This window comes from Rhinoderma darwinii, chromosome 3 (assembly GCF_050947455.1).
Source record: "Rhinoderma darwinii isolate aRhiDar2 chromosome 3, aRhiDar2.hap1, whole genome shotgun sequence".
Classification (NCBI taxonomy): Eukaryota; Metazoa; Chordata; class Amphibia; order Anura; family Rhinodermatidae; genus Rhinoderma; species Rhinoderma darwinii.
Genome location: NC_134689.1, coordinates 398439833 through 398457532, shown reverse-complemented (window position 1 = coordinate 398457532; position 17700 = coordinate 398439833). Strand labels below are relative to the sequence as shown.

General features: G+C 42.2%; 1 protein-coding gene across 3 annotated transcripts; it reads right to left on the bottom strand.

Moving 5' to 3' along the window:
• Positions 1-1263: 1263 nt before the first annotated feature.
• ODAD3 (outer dynein arm docking complex subunit 3) lies at positions 1264-17666 on the bottom strand. 3 transcript variants are annotated; one of them, XM_075859063.1, is made up of 15 exons: positions 17473-17666; positions 16384-16473; positions 15994-16115; positions 14821-14898; positions 13734-13913; positions 12848-12883; positions 8524-8625; positions 8304-8429; positions 7910-8032; positions 6793-6936; positions 6411-6571; positions 5502-5658; positions 5222-5377; positions 3449-3533; positions 1264-3184 (listed from the first exon to the last, which is right to left on the bottom strand). In XM_075859063.1, the coding sequence occupies exons 2-15, from the start codon at positions 16466-16468 to the stop codon at positions 3054-3056; spliced, it is 1686 nt and encodes a 561-aa protein (XP_075715178.1). In that variant the 5' UTR covers positions 16469-16473; positions 17473-17666; the 3' UTR covers positions 1264-3053. The 3 variants fall into 3 exon arrangements, with proteins under 3 accessions (XP_075715178.1, XP_075715177.1, XP_075715179.1); XM_075859062.1 differs by having other exon boundaries at positions 16384-16470; positions 17473-17665; XM_075859064.1 differs by lacking the exon at positions 12848-12883 and having other exon boundaries at positions 16384-16470.
• Positions 17667-17700: the final 34 nt, after the last annotated feature.

The window sequence follows — 17700 nt, the reverse complement described above, 5'->3', positions numbered from 1 at the left end:
AATAAGGGGCTTCGGAACCAGGTTATTGTTACAACGGTAATAGCATTTACAGGATGTCATGTCCATGGCCGCGGACCGTCAGGCTCACTCACCTCCTGACGGCCGCAGCCATGGTTCTGCAAGCGCTGGCCCCAGTCTCCTCCTCAGGTGACGCCAGTGCTCACTTCGGCTGGGTCCCATACGCACGCTCGTTTCGGCTCTTAAAGGGGCAGCGCGTGCACCCGACTTTTATGTTTAATTAGCCCATGAGCACCCTGGACTATAAGAAGGGCCCAGCCCCTTCCTCTCATGCCTGAGCGTTGTTGTCGTACCCTGTTTGTCTATGCAAATGTTCTCCTAGTGTCTTCCAGTTCCCAGTGTTCCCTGTTCCTGTATCCTGTATCCCGTGCTATCCTGGTCAAGTGCCGTGCTGAGCAATAGTTGTACTGTGCTGCATACCACGCCTGTCCTGCTACATCACGCCGGACGTCTGCCTGCAGCCTAGTCCCAGCCGAGCCTGCCTTGCTACTGTCCGTGCTGCCACAGGTACCCTATACGTACTATAGACTGGACCTGCTTCCTGTTGGCCAGCTGCCATACCACCAAGGCGGTACAGCCCAGTGGGTCGACGTACCCAACGTGACACAGGCTGGGTGACGATGTGATCTATGGTTGTAACTTCCTGTTCCAATTTACAAAAGAGAGCAGCTCTGAGGCACAAACTGCTGCTCTAACAAGTGAAAGACTGTGCAGACTAAAAGAGTGTTATTCAGAACAGTATGGGTGGATATATGCTTTGCATCAGCCATAGACACAAACTTTTGGCCTCAAATTTACCTATTGTACTATTGGAAAGTTCATCCGTAGCCAGTTCTAGCTCACTGTTTTGACTGTACACCATCCTTGCCCCTCTATATTACATTAATCAAGGAAGGGGAGGAGGTCCTAGGTATGGACAAGTCCAAAGATGTCATCATTTCTAACAACTACCCCCACTACAACGCAAGCAGTATGGCAGTACCAGGGCCATTCCCTTGGGACTTGACCGTAGCTGTAACCTCTGTAGCTACCTCCCTATATGCAGCCATTGCGTACAGTGGCAGAATCTGGTGACGGCCATGTCACGTACATTACTCTATATACCCTGCGCTGCTTCCTTTTGGCTGCCATTGTAATAAATTAGTTATAGTAAGAAATTACGTAAAGCAATTTTTTTGTGGAAAAGTCCAAACGTAGGGGCACACGATACATTAAATCTCTGAGGTCATTAGCGAATGAAGACAATTTCTTAGAGAATTTTTATTCATTTGTTTTAGAAAAAACACAAGAGGTCACATTTTAGCGTCGCTCCCTCTTCTGGATAACGTCAGAAAGCAGCTGTTCCCACAACATTTGTGATCTTGACAGCGTCATGAGACGTCAGAGCCTGATCCTGTGCCACTTACAGAGGGGGAAGGGACAGTGGTGGTGGGGAAGGGGGACTGAAAGAAACCACTCGTAATCACAAAGGGCATGATTAAGTGTCTCAACTGGACATAGCAGATATATATTATCCTGTAAGAGCTGGGCTATAATGAACTTATAACAGCATGAGGGTTACATTTGGAGTATAAATCTATGATACAGGGCAGGTAGATGAGTGTAGATAAGCGTAGAACCATAAAGCAGGACAAGTAGATGAGCAAAGAACTATGATGCAGGGCAGGTAGATGAGCATGGAATTTCAAAACAGAACAGGTAGATGAGCATAGACCCAGGAAATAGGAGAGTAGATGAATGTAGAACTAGAAAACGCAACAAGAAGACGGGCATAAAACAATGAAGCAGGACAGGTAGCGGAGTGTAGAACTGCAAAACAGGATATGCGTATGAGATTAGACTATGAAGCACGACAGGTACCTGGGCATAGAACTACAAAACAGGACAGGCAAATAAGCATGGAACTATGATCCAGGACAGGTAGACGAGCATAGAACTATGAAGCAGGACAGGTAGATGAGCATAGAACAGGTACCGGAGTGAATAACTACAAAAGAGGATGGGCAGATGAGCAAAGACCTATGAAGCAAGGCAACTACAAAGCACTACAGCTGAATGAGCATAGAAATTCCAAACAGAACAGTTAGATGATGGTAGAACCAGGAAGAATGACAAGTAAATGAAAGTAGTACTAAAAAACGCAACAGGTAGAGCATAGAACTATAAAACAGGGAAAGGTCGCCAAGTGTATAACTACAAAACAGGACAGGCAGATGAGCACAGAACTATGAAGCAGGAAAGGTGGCTGATTGTAGAACCGCTAAACAAGACAGCTGTATGAGAGTAAACTATGAAGCAGGACAGGTAGCCGAGCATAGAACTACAAAATAAGACAGACAGGTGAGCATAGAATTATTATGCAGGACAGGTAACTGAGCATAAAATGTCAAAACAGGACAGGTAGATGAGTATAGAACTACGAAGCAGGACAGGTAGATGAGCATAGAACTATGAAGGAGGACAGGTAGCTGTGTGTAGAGATACAAAAAAGGACAGGTAGATGAGTGTATAACTACAAAACAGGACAGGTAGCTAAGTGTAGAACTACAAAACAGGACAGTTAAACGAGCATAGAACTTTAAAACAGGGTAGGTAGATCAGTAGATAGGGATAGAACATAGAGAAGGACAGGTAGACGAGTGTAAAAAAAAGGAAGCAGGACAGGTAGCTGAGCATAGAACTATGAAAAAGAACAGGTAGATGAATGAAGAGGAGTATAGATCTATAAAGCAGGAATAGTAGGCGAGTGTAGATCTATGAAGCAGGAGACATAGATGAGTGTAGATCCATGAAGCTAGACAAGAAGGTGACTGTAATTCTATTAAGCAGGACATGTAGATGAGTGTAGATCTGTGAAGCAGGACAAGTAGATGAGTGTAGCTCTATTAATCAGGACAAGTTGATGAGTGTCAATCTATGAAGCAGGAAAAGTAGGTGAGTGTAGAATTATAAATCAGGACGGGTAGATGAATGTAGAACAATGACGTATGTGAGGGTAGAACTAAGATAAATGTCCGGTAGGTCACCACTATCCCTCACTGCTTCCCCTTTTTCTTCTTGGGACGGGACTTTCTCTTGGTTTTAGACTCTATGATTTGTTGAGACTGTTTCTTTAGACTGGCTCGTGTCACCACATCACCTTCATCCTCTCCGCTGTCCTCGTCATCTGTAGGAAGAGATATTAATGAGCAGTGAGCCTCTAAAATATTTTTTAAAAAACCTGAACCTGGCAATTTCCTGTTAGTCCCGGACTAGGACTAATTTGGTCAGATTACCAGAAATTCTAGAACCGGGGATGCTGGATTAATGGAGTTTTACTGAAAATCTTTCAAGCTATAGTCTATTTTTGGAAAAACGCATCATTCGCGTCTGTGTATGAACCCACCCTTGCCCATTACCGTTTCTCCTCGAATCCATATTCCTCACTTACCATCAAATGTATCTTGCTTGGCTGGTGCCGGCAGTGAGATGCGAACGTTGAATGCTGGGAGTTTGCCCTCAATGGAAGCCTGAAACTGCAAACAAGGGGTTATTGTATATTTCACCATGGTATATATAGCTTCTGCTAATACCACCCTAGTCACTTGAATGGGGAGGAGCTGCAAAACCAGACAAAGCCCAAGGACAAGAGTGGCGCTGTTTCTGGAAAAAAGTTTGAAGTTGAAGTACACATTGTATATACCAACAAGGTTATCCAACGATTGGCTAAGAGCTAAGGTATTCTGCAGTAAGGTCATCCGCAAGGTCTACCCTGACTGACTATTCTGGCAAAACTGAAAAGGAAGAGTCAGCACTCGAATGTAAGGGATAAACTAGTACGGTCATATAGGCCATAGGTTGGAAAAATGAGATCCCAAGGACTAAAATAGGCACTTTACTTCGCTATTATAATGTGCACATGACTCGTATCTTCACCCATTTATTCTGTTACTTTCCTTTCAGGCTTCCGTACCCGGTAGGAGGTCCATATTACAGGGAGGTGGGTCTCTGACATAGCGGTCCATAGATCATGTGATCACTATACTGTGCGCTCCCCACATACGTGCTGGACATAAGTATATACAAAGTACCTGCTGATAAGAGATGCAACTGTTTGCCATTATAGCTATTAACGTATCTTGATGCATGTACCGGATTTCTTCTGCCTTTTTGAGTTTTATGTCTATAAATCGTTGCTCTAAATATTGTTCTATTTAGTCTTCGGGAAACCATTTAAGAGTCCATTGCCCTTTATCATTGACAAACATCGCTGCTACAACTAGCCATTATACTAGACATACTTATTATAACAACTTACTGGTCTCTTTATAGCGTTCAGGTTGCCTCCTATAGGTGTGCACTACTGACTTGGCCACCACATATTTTGCTACCTTTGTCCCTTCTCCAGTTTGGCTACCCCAATGCCGCCCGCCCACTTGCGCTAGCCTCTCCCATATACCCACCCCTTTGTACACTCACAGCTTTACACAGTGCAATGGTCATGCTCTATGCCCCTCCCCCTGGAAGTGACATATCATCACCGGTCCCCACACCAGCACCGGGAAATGAAACAGTTGGCGGTCTACTTATTCACCATACCATCATCCCTGTGATCAAAGAACCATTGAGTTGCGCTGCACAAGTTTGTGTTGACTTTTCCATTAATGTCATTGGGTCAATTCCCCTAAATTTGTCTTATTAGACCTCTGTATACGCTCTATGTTCAGCTCCATGGTTCTGTGCAATTTGTTAGTTCGCTGGCACTACGTCGACAATTCTTTTGTGTCCTGCATTCAGTGTGGGTCACCCCTACATAACACTGCATGCCCGATGTACCTCTGCGTGGTTCATTCCTACATAGTACTGCGTGGTATATATACAGTCCTAACAACGCTCTAGTTTAATAGTTGTCCCTCTTGTTATTTCCTGCATGTTCAGTTTCCTTTTGTTTAGTCAAGCCGGGTCACACACACATTAACTTTTATGAGGTTGGCTTACCGGCTATTTTAGCTACCGGTCTAGTAGGGGTGGTTAATGTCATTTATGTAATCTATGGAACTAATCTGACCTTGCGATTCATTCATCCAGAGTGCTGACCCATTGGAGGTTAACCAACTGGGTACTGGCACCCAACAGACTGAATCGGTCCAATAGGCTCCAATTTCTTCTAGATTTTTCTGTCAAAATGTCACGCATCTGGGGTCTTACAAAGTCTTCGGCTTACCTCCTCTTCCTCCATCTGCCTTAGGATCTCTCCAATGTTCTGTCCATCTAAGCCCTCCAGGAGTTTCTGCAGCTTCTGATCTGTGGTGTCCATGAGATCCAGGACATACTCATCTGACTGAGAAGTCAGATCCTTTGCAGGAAAATGTCTCCTGGGCTGATAAGAGAGTATAGATGTAACCATAAACCATATGACCTGTTGATTTTCCATTACCGGCTTTACCTTCCACAGGGTGGAGCTCCATATAATCAGATCTGTCCCATATGAACTGAGCACTCACCACCTTGATATGCTGCACCTTGGTAGCAAGGTGCTCCACTCCAGATTTTGATGAACCGAAAATTTTGGTCATTTTATCAAGCTCCTCCTTATATTTGTCTCGTCTCTTCTCTTCCTTCTGTAGATGAGCTTGGAGCTCTTCTAAAACCTGTTGACCGCTGTGGTTGTGGAAGATGGGACATGACTAGTAAAGTAGTGTATATGGTCTTGACATCCCTTGTTACTATATGGAACTGTACTTTACATCTAGAGCAATGTGACCTGTCATCAATTTGTTTTTTAATCTGACCCTAGCGGCGCAACCTCATTGTTTACAGAGACACAGCTCCGTACGTACGATGGTGACTGGGCCTGGTACTGCAGCACAGTCCTATGGACTATAAACAGCAACGTGTACGGATGAGCCGCTGAGTCTGTGTAAATAGTGAAGCTGGCGCCATGGCCCTTCATTCTGCTAATTAGCGGTGTTTGGACCCACAGATCAAAGGATATGCCATCAGTATTTATGTCGTGGAAAACCCCTGGCCAGGCACATTGTATAAATGATGGCGGATTCCAACAATTTTGGTGGGATCTGTTAATTTTCTTGGAGGCCGCACGACAGTCCCCTGATGTCTGGTGTAACAAAGATTGTGTATATTGGTTTCAGGGCCATAAGCAGCGGCTTAGCCATCTCTCCCACATTCGGGACACCTTTGTCATCGGTTGATGACACCTCGGTGAAGCATTTGCAGGGGAAATTAAGCACAACCCATCGAAATGCACAGATGTATCGGATCCTCTGCCTGCTTATGGTATTGATCCAGTTTGCCCTAAAAGAACATTTCAAATGGGGTTGTCTTAAAGGTGTATTCCCATCTGATAATGGGATGGGTGGGAAAACTGTTTGTCTTGACTTGTGTGTCGGTACCTGGACAGCTTGGCCTCCCCCGAATACTTTAGCTCCTGGAAGGCATCCTGCAGTCTTTCCTTTTCTTCTTTAAGCCTCACCAAAGTCCTTTCGTTCTCACTCTTCAGCTCCTCCAAGTGTCTGTGTGTCTCTCCCTGGGCAATGAAGCGTCTCACCACTTCCTGATCATTGGAGAATACAAGGGGTTAACTTTTGCATCCTGGTGTCAATTCAATTAAGGGTGTTGACCGATTTGCGAGGTGTCAACTTTTTCATTTGGCGAAACAAAAATTTGTATTCTCAAGGGCAAGAATATGTTCTCTCCATGAGCCACCTAGATGTCTACCAGACAACCTCACCCCATATCTGGCCATCCATCTCCAACATCACTGAGATCTCTCACCTGTGTATCGGTCACGCCTGTGGCCTCCTTTATCCTTTGAAAGGCCTCCTGATAGGAACGGATCGCCTTTTCCTCCTCATGTCCGTTAGATACTTGTTGGGTGTCGGTAGGGGCATCTTCCCCAGGCAAAGTCACACGCTGAGCCTAAAAAAAGGCAAGAATGGAGACAGTGTTAGTTTCATTATATTGAGACTACGTAGTAATGTGCTGTGTTTCAGCCTGGCAGGAGATATGGAGAGCCATCAGCCGATCCATATAGACATTAGATGGTCGGCGGATCCCATAAAAATCTATCGTCAAATTTAGATCTGTGAGGTCCATTTAAACAGGGGCGTCAGAGTTTTCCTGCATAGAGCGGATGTCCATGCAGTCAAGTGTCCTGCAAAATACTATAACTTTATACTCTGTGCTGGAAGGCTCAGATCTGTCCTTGATGGAGGTTGTAATGCCACCAGAGGAAGCCACCGGACCTAAAGCTTACAGGATTGTCAGACTAGGGCAGTCTGTCAGGCTTAAAGGGGGTCCTAAGGTCTTTTTTTTTTTCTTTTCTTATTTAGCCATTTTATTCATGAAAAAAAATTACTGAGTAAATTCTTAATATATCTTTATAGCAGTCAGGACTCGTTTCATACGCCAGTCTTAACAGGAAACAAGCTGGCGTAAGATGCAATAAATGTAATAATAGTTGCACGTCTCTTAATAAATTTGTTGCATCTACAGCTGTCCGTGCGGCACTGAGTGAAATCCGTGGATGACTCCGTCCCTTTTATTAAGCTCCGCCTGCTTTTTAGAAAATAGCCGCATGCAACAGAAACGGCCCAAAAGGCGCAATTTTTGCAGCTTTTGAGCCGTTTGCAACTTTTAACGCAAGGAAACGACAGTAGAAAAGTTAATAAATCCCCCCCATAGAGTCATATGATAAAACTCTGTCTGCCTGCAGCGACCACTAGGGAAGTGTAGGAACATTTACTATATAATGAAACCAGTATGCCAAAAAGTCAGAAGCTCCCCCTAGTGGTGTAGTACCATCAGCAGCACCATCGGCTCTGCCTCTCACCATCGTCAGGATAGTCCCGTACTTGGTGTGAGATTCAGCTGGTCACAAATGTCTACTCACCCTTCTTTCTGCTCGCTCCGCATACATACGTCTCTCCTCGGCCTGCCGCTTGTATTCTTGAAGGATCCGCTCCCTCTCCCTGCGCTCGCGGTGAAACTCTTCCTCCTGTCGCTGAAGTTCTGTCTGTAATGAAAATCGCTTGTAGTTCTTGTATTGTATACGGTATAGCCGCCAGAGCTAGATAAATGGGATGAGGTGGACCCCTAAATGGTGGGGGCCCGAGGGTAACTGTAATACTGTATTGTAATGTACTGTATAAAACCATATAGCTATTCCTGGATATTTCCCTATGATACCTTCTGTATTATACACATATATTACTATAAAATCTGTGTACAACCATATAGATAGAATGCATATTATGTCATAGCTCAACACCCCATCCCCCGCATACCCGAGTCATATCCCGTGACATTACTGCATCCTTATTCATCATCTGAAGTTCCTTCAATTCATTCCGTTGGCGCAGGATTTCGGCCTCTAGTAGATCCAGCTGTGACTGAAATGTCAGGCTTTCCTCCTGCAGAAAGCGTGATAATGACCATAATGTACAACCCGGGAGCTACAGGCACAACAGAGCGGACGACGGCAAATATGGCGCTCTCATACATCACCTGCATATGGTCCTTGAGCTTCTGGTACACGCTGTAGATGTGTTCTGATTCCTGTAATTTCAGCTGTGCTTTTTCCAGTCGATTTTCCAGTAAGCGCAGAGTCTGTAGGAGGCAGAGGGCATAGTAAGGGGTTAAAAGCTGTGTATTGGAGGTAAAGCAGAATGGAGCAGTTGATATATGGACATGAGGCGTATGGGGTACGATCTTGGATCACAAAAATCTATCTTGTAAACACTATATTAATAATATTTCACAAAATTGTATTTTGTGTCACAGAATGGCATTTAGAGTTACAGAATGGTATATAGTATCACAGCTTAATATTCTGTGTCCACAAATATAATCTGAGCCACAAAATGGTATAACAGAATTTGGCTGTCAAAAAAATCGAGCCAACCAAATAGTCCACTACAGACAAAATCCCATAAGCAAGCAGTGGAGTCAAAAAAACAATTCCAGGGCATTTGTTATATGCCTTCAGTTTACATCTCTTCTATAAAGTCCCACAGAAGAAGTTGTGTGAAATATAAAATTCGTAAAATATGTATATTCTGTGACACATAATACCTCTGGTGGTGGAATAAAATGTCATTATTTGACACAAAATACCAACCTGTGACACAAAATACCATTCTATGATACAAAATACCATTCTATGATACAAAATAGCATAATGTGACTCATCGCTCCATTCTGTGACACAAAATACCATTCTGAGACAAAATACCATTCTGAGACACACAATACAATTCTGAGACACAAAATACCATTCTGAGACACAAAATACCATTCTGAGACACACAATACAATTCTGAGACACAAAATACCAATCTGAGACACAAAATACCATTCTGAGACACACAATACAATTCTGAGACACAAAATACCATTCTGCGACACAAAATACCATTCTGCGACACAAAATACCATTCTGAGACACAAAATACCATTCTGCGACACAAAATACCATTCTGAGACACAAAATATCATTCTATGATACAAAATAGCATAATGTGACTCATCGCTCCATTCTGTGACACAAAATACCATTCTGAGACAAAATACAATTCTGAGACACAAAATACCATTCTCAGACACACAATACCATTCTGAGAAACAAAATACCATTCTGAGACACAAAATACCAATCTGAGACACAAAATAGCATTCTGAGACACAAAATACCAATCTGGGACACAAAATAGCATTCTGAGACGCAAAATAGCATTCTGAGACACAAAATACCATTCTGAGACACAAAATACCATTCTGAGACACAAAATACCAATCTGAGACACAAAATACCATTCTGAGACACAAAATACCATTCTGAGACACAAAATACCATTCTGAGAAACAAAATAGCATTCTGTGACACAAAATAGCATAATGTGACTCATCGCTCCATTCTGTGACACAAAATACCATTCTGAGACAAAATACAATTCTGAGACACAAAATACCATTCTGAGACACACAATACCATTCTGAGAAACAAAATACCATTCTGAGACACAAAATACCAATCTGAGACACAAAATACCATTCTGAGACACAAAATACCAATCTGGGACACAAAATAGCATTCTGAGACGCAAAATAGCATTCTGAGACACAAAATACCATTCTGAGACACAAAATACCATTCTGAGACACAAAATACCAATCTGAGACACAAAATACCATTCTGAGACACAAAATACCATTCTGAGAAACAAAATAGCATTCTGTGACACAAAATAGCATAATGTGACTCATCGCTCCATTCTGTGACACAAAATACCATTCTGAGACAAAATACAATTCTGAGACACAAAATACCATTCTGAGACACAAAATACCATTCTGAGACACAAAATACCATTCTGAGAAACAAAATACCATTCTGAGACACAAAATACCAATCTGAGACACAAAATACCATTCTGAGACACAAAATACCAATCTGGGACACAAAATAGCATTCTGAGACGCAAAATAGCATTCTAAGACACAAAATACCATTCTGAGACACAAAATACCATTCTGAGACACAAAATACCAATCTGAGACACAAAATACCATTCTGAGACACAAAATACCATTCTGAGAAACAAAATAGCATTCTGTGACACAAAATAGCATAATGTGACTCATCGCTCCATTCTGTGACACAAAATACCATTCTGAGACAAAATACAATTCTGAGACACAAAATACCATTCTGAGACACAAAATACCATTCTGAGACACAAAATACCATTCTGAGACACAAAATACCATTCTATGATACAAAATAGCATAATGTGACTCATCGCTCCATTCTGTGACACAAAATACCAATCTGAGACACAAAATACCATTCTATGATACAAAATACCAATCTGAGACACAAAATACCATTCTGAGAAACAAAATACCATTCTGAGACACAAAATACCAATCTGAGACACAAAATACCATTCTGAGACACAAAATACCAATCTGGGACACAAAATAGCATTCTGAGACGCAAAATACCAATCTGAGACACAAAATACCATTCTGAGACACAAAATACCATTCTGAGACACACAATACAATTCTATGATACAAAATAGCATAATGTGACTCATCGCTCCATTCTGTGACACAAAATACCAATCTGAGACACAAAATACCATTCTGAGACACAAAATACCATTCTATGATACAAAATACCAATCTGAGACACAAAATACCATTCTGAGAAACAAAATACCATTCTGAGACACAAAATACCAATCTGAGACACAAAATACCATTCTGAGACACAAAATACCAATCTGGGACACAAAATAGCATTCTGAGACGCAAAATACCAATCTGAGACACAAAATACCATTCTGAGACACAAAATACCATTCTGAGACACAAAATACCATTCTATGATACAAAATAGCATAATGTGACTCATCGCTCCATTCTGTGACACAAAATACCAATCTGAGACACAAAATACCATTCTGAGACACAAAATACCATTCTATGATACAAAATACCAATCTGAGACACAAAATACCATTCTGAGAAACAAAATACCATTCTGAGACACAAAATACCAATCTGAGACACAAAATACCATTCTGAGACACAAAATACCAATCTGGGACACAAAATAGCATTCTGAGACGCAAAATACCAATCTGAGACACAAAATACCATTCTGAGACACAAAATACCATTCTGAGACACACAATACAATTCTATGATACAAAATAGCATAATGTGACTCATCGCTCCATTCTGTGACACAAAATACCAATCTGAGACACAAAATACCATTCTGAGACACAAAATACCATTCTATGATACAAAATACCAATCTGAGACACAAAATACCATTCTGAGAAACAAAATACCATTCTGAGACACAAAATACCAATCTGAGACACAAAATACCATTCTGAGACACAAAATACCAATCTGGGACACAAAATAGCATTCTGAGACGCAAAATACCAATCTGAGACACAAAATACCATTCTGAGACACAAAATACCATTCTGAGACACAAAATACCATTCTGAGACACAAAATACCATTCTATGATAGAAAATAGCATAATGTGACTCATCGCTCCATTCTGTGACACAAAATACCATTCTGAGACACAAAATACCATTCTGAGACACAAAATACCATTCTATGATACAAAATACCATTCTGAGACACAAAATACCATTCTGAGACACAAAATACCATAATGTGACTCACAGCTCCATTCTCTCACACAAAATACCATTCTGTGACAAATTATTATACAAAATTACATTTTGATACACATACTAAGGCCTCATGCACACGACTGTAGCCATGTGCACGGCCGTGATTTTCGGGTCGGCCGGCAGCGGACGGGCACATGGCCGCGGCCATTATTTTCAATGAGCCCGGCCCGCAGAAGACGGCCGTAATAAGACGTGTCCGTTCTTTCTGCGGTCCGGGCTCCCGGGCCATGCACAGACCGTAAAAACTACGGTCGTGTGCATGGCCCCATAGAAATGAATGGGGCCGCAATTCTCCCGTGGATTTTCGGGGGGGAATTGCGGCCGCAATAGCACGTTCGTGTGCATGGGGCCTAACTCTATTTTTTGTAATAGAATACTAGCTTTGACAGAACACTTTTTATTTTGTGACACAAAATGTATTTTTGTGAAATTAGGGTATAGTTGAATGTTTTTGTGCTTACAAAACACAATTTTTGCCACATACAGTATACTAAAGTACACACAGCCCCCCGCCAAGGTGCAGATAGTGAGAATCACAGGGGACACGTGAACATGTGATTTTCGAGGGATTATTGGTTTACGGATAATAAATATTTAACCTGTTGAGGAGTTTCCTCCTGTTCTGTAGCTTCATTCTGTGGACAAAACAAGTAAACAATGAAGAATATACTGAACGCCCACAGAGTCTGCCCCTTGGTTATATACAGGGTATGAAGGGAGTGATGCAGTGCTGAATGAGCCACTCCAGTAAGTATAAGTCCTTAATGTTCTATTTTTCCTGGACTAGAAAAATATGTCCGCTTTCTTCCAGAAACAGCGCCACCCCTGTCCAGGGGTTGTATCTGGTATTGCAGCTCAGTTCCATTGAAATGAATAAATTGTTAAAAATTCCATTCAGCCTGTTAAGCTATTTCTGTTTCTGGGAAAAGCTAACAAGCAACATGACGACAATACAACCCCCAAAATGGTGGTCACTCAGCTTTCCTAGAGTCCTGAATGGCAAATCCTTCTATTAATGTAGAAGGGGATATATCCCTACATGACTAGGCATGTTTGTCATTGAGGAGACTGGAAAAGCTGAGTGACCACTCCTGTGATGGCGGCCCAGTTGATTGTTACCCAGCTTTCCCAGAAAAATACAGAAGAAACAGCTTAAACCTGACTGTTTATTTGACAGAACTCATTAATTTAATTTCCAAAGAAGCTAGTTAGCAAGCAATATGGCTGCCAAACAACCCCTAAAGTGGTAGTTATCCAGCTTTCCTAGAGTCCTGAATGGCAAGTCTGCCTAGTAATGTAGGGTTATGGGAGAAAGGGATATATACCTACTACCTAGGTACATTGAGGAGTCTGGAAAAGCTGGGTACAGCGAGAGCTATGATGGCTGTTACTCAGCATGGTTTTTGGGGTGCTGTATGTGACTTCCACCATGTACTGTGCTGCCCGCAGGCTGACCATAGATAAATTAGATTGATAGGCAGCTACCTGTTCCTCCTGTGCCACCACTTCATCTCTCTCAGACTTGTCCTGCTCCACAGCAGCGTTCTGCCTGTATACAATCTGCAGTTCCTCCAAGTGTTTCCTCCGAACTTCCGTCTGATGGCGTAAGGCGTTGAGACGCTTGATCTTGTCGCAGAGCTTCTGGTCCATTAGCTGGACAGCAGCCTGAGAAAAACATTGTGAAATAAAACAAATATTCTCCTCTTAAGTGATAACTAATATGGCCACCATTGCAACTCCCACCCAGCTTTTCTGGAGCCCTGATTGGCAAATCTGCCATAGGACAAACTAGAAGATCTTGATTAAAATCTGTACACCTCATTTCCGTGAATATAAGTCAAAGCAACCAATATGGCTACCATCATAAGGGCGAAAACGCAGTTTCCCAGATGCCTGAACAGCACATTGCCGACCTATCCGTCAAGGGGGTCACTTATTTTCAATTGTGGAAAGAAACATTGGACATTGGATATAACTTTTTTTTTTTCTTTCATCAAGTAAGCCATGTGACAAGTTGTTTTTTGCAGGACACCTTGTAGATTATTTTTTTAGGAACCATTCCCCGGGAAAATGTATGTAGTATTCAATGTATTTTATGAGGAAAATGCATAAAATCGCAATAAAAAACAATGTAGCTGTAGACTTTTTTTTTTCTTCGTCATTCACTGACCATCATGCATGCGTTTTTTATTCATTTAGCGGGTTTTTGTGGATATGGTAATAAATATATATATATATATATACATTTTTTTTTTTCATTTATTTTATACCTTGTAACGTTTTATTTTCCACATTTTATTGGAGTGGGGAAGCACGGGGCTTGAACCCATCAGCAAGTGGAATCTTGCAGCAGGACTGCAGAAAACAAGGCGGCACGGACAGCGGAGCAAAGGTGAAGAGTGGAGGGATAGAGCACATAAAGTGGGGATGAAGAGGCGAGGGTACATTTATATACTATTTATCACTGTGGTTTTTGTTGCAAATTTTGTCAAAATTTTGTAAAAAAAAATTACAGGAAATATTTTTTTTGTCATTTAAAAAAAATCCAAAGAATAAGCGTATAACCACTTACTTGTCCACTTTTGCTCCTCATCGCCGCCCTCTCCACCACATGACTATGAAAAGCCTCCTTAATCACCTTCTCGTCACCCTGAAGAACACACAAGGAGGGGAAGGAGATGAGTCTGGAGACTGCTCCATTATCTGGACTGGAACAAGTCAGTACTGAGAGGATCCCGGACGCCATTGTGCCCACTCGGACACTAGTACTATTCCATTGTATTTATTCACAAGCCCTAATAAATTATCTAAGCAAGTGCCAAGCTTGCTGGGTGGTACCTGCATGGAGGTGACTATGCTGCGTCTCCATACTCCTCAGGAGACCAATGGCGTGACATTGCTAGCACCGGGCATTTCTGGGGCAGTGGTGATGCATCTATAGGTGCTGATTTTCATTATAAAGTAATATCCAGATACAGCTGAGGTGGTGTATCTAAGCCATCACGTGTTTTGAGGAGGGGCAAAAGCTATGCCTTGGGGCTTGTGTCCCTGATCTTTTAAGACCCTAGCGACACCCCTAGTGGTTACCTTCCCTTCTCCGGAACCTGTATGGAGGCACAAGCCATTCCGTATACACTCCACGTGCGCCATATGGCAGAATACCTCTGTAATACAGCGTTGGATACAACACAATTTTTCTGTCAGGTTCTGTCTGAAATTGGAGGCATATAGCAGTACAGTATGGGCCGTATACTTCTATTATGAGAAATTGGCACCTATATAGAACTGTAATATACCCATGTGCAGTGCATGAGCCTTTATAGGGGTTGTCCAGCTGGACAATCCCTACTTATTATAGGGGTCCATTGGCAATAGGCTGATCACAAAGTGTCCCCCTGCTCGGACCCCCAGCAATCAGATCTGATCTGTGAGGAAACCTGGCAGTGTTTAATTTCCCTGCAGCGCCACCACAGGGGAAATGAAGCATTACACACTGTCTATTCATATCAATGTGTTGTCTGTGTAATGCAGGACAGGACAGGTCCTCCAGAGAGAGACGCTCTTTGTAACCACTCTCCACTATGGCCAAGACATGAGGATCCTAAACAGAAGACCCCCCTCTATTAACTCAGAATTCCCTGACAGGGGTGTATGGAAATGGGTTTTCTAAAGTGGACAATCCCTTTAATGTCAAACAGTCAGGCCATTGAGAGCTTGACGCGCGGTTCCACTTCTACGACCTTACCGCAAGGGCATCAGCCAACTTCTTATGCAGCTTCTTGTTCTCATGCCGCAGGAACTGAATGGTCTCCCAGTTTTTCTGGATGGCTGAGCTGGCGCTCTCCTGATACGCCTTGTGGTCGCCATCTGCCATAAACATGCAAAAATCAGATACAAGTCGCCGTATCCCACAACACTGCTCTATATCACGTTACAACGATGTACTACTTGTCCGCTAATTAAAATAAAATGTCTGATAAACACCTACAATTTGCATATACATTTACATAATTGACTCCGCCTCCTTTTTGGTGACCACTGAGTCTACACTGCTCATAGTGGCCATATCTGTGGTCAATGGTCGACAACATCTCCCTTCGGTACGTCTATTGCTGATGAATGACCCGCGTCTTACCCAGCAGCTGGATTTTCTTCTGTAGCTCCGTGATCTGCTCATGAATCGGAGGTCTCACTCCAGAAAGAGTCGCTGTGCTGGGCATGGCTGCTTGAGAGAGGAGCAAAGGGCTTATAAAGGGTCTGTTCACACTGGCATTGGACAATATATGCAGTCATCTCCGGAGGAACAGTACAAGGGGCCATAGAGGTCAAGGATGGGGAGTGCGGTTTTGACCCTGTAACCCCTTTTTAGTATAGCGCTATATGTACATGTATACAGTCAAATTCCTTTATTCCGCAATGTACAGAACCTAGGAGGTGCCGGATAATCAAATGTTCCGGATTAACAGTCACGGGTAAAAATATGAAATGAACTAAAAGGATTTTTCTGCTTTTATGTCAATCATTGTATGCTGAAAAGTTCTGCAAATTTCTAATATACTTCGCGTTTCAATTGTTTACTATTTTCAAGATTTGTGCTTGCTGTCAGTGGATTGGAAAATTCTTGTTTGCATTCAGAGGTTAAAAACCTGTCCTGAGCTCCTACTTCTCACAGCTGAGGGCTTGTTACAATGTATCCAGTTTAGACAAGACACATCAGCAGCACAGATCTCTCTGCTGTTCTGATCGTTTGTTACAATGTATCAGTGCGTGTAGACTGTATCATCTACCTCACAGAGGATTGCCTAGATCGGAAACAAAACTGTGAAAAGTATTAGGTCTGGACAGGTTTTCAGCCTCCAAAATGTTACCATCCATTGACAAAAAGCAGAGATCTTGAAATTATGAAGAATTTAAATGCGAACTATATTAGAAAGTTCCAGAAAATTGCATTATGCAATTATTAAAGGGGTTGTTCGGTTTAAGCAAATTTATATAAAGTAAAGGAATACAATTTCCCAACATCATTCTGCATTAATTCCTTGCGTTTTTCAAGATCTCTGCTTGCTGTGATTCAACCTTGATGGATTTCATGGGATCAAAATCTGTCCTTGTCATGTGATGGACACACAGGTGCTCGGCACGGTCGCCTGTGTGTATATATATATAATTTGCACGCAAATATTTAATATTGAGAACTAATGTATACATAGGACTGGTTTCTCACCTTTTATATGTCCTATGTATCCTCTCCAGCAGCCTGCTCCTCTGTCCCACAACAACTCTGTTGCTCAGCAACGGTTTCCTCAGTAACGATTAACACGCTTTCCCATTGGCTAAGACCTAACCGCCATCTTGGTACTCTCAAGCCACTTCCTATCAGGAGGAATCGACCATGATACTACACTCAACTGTCCTCCATTTTAGCTAAAAAATAAAATAAAAATCCATAATT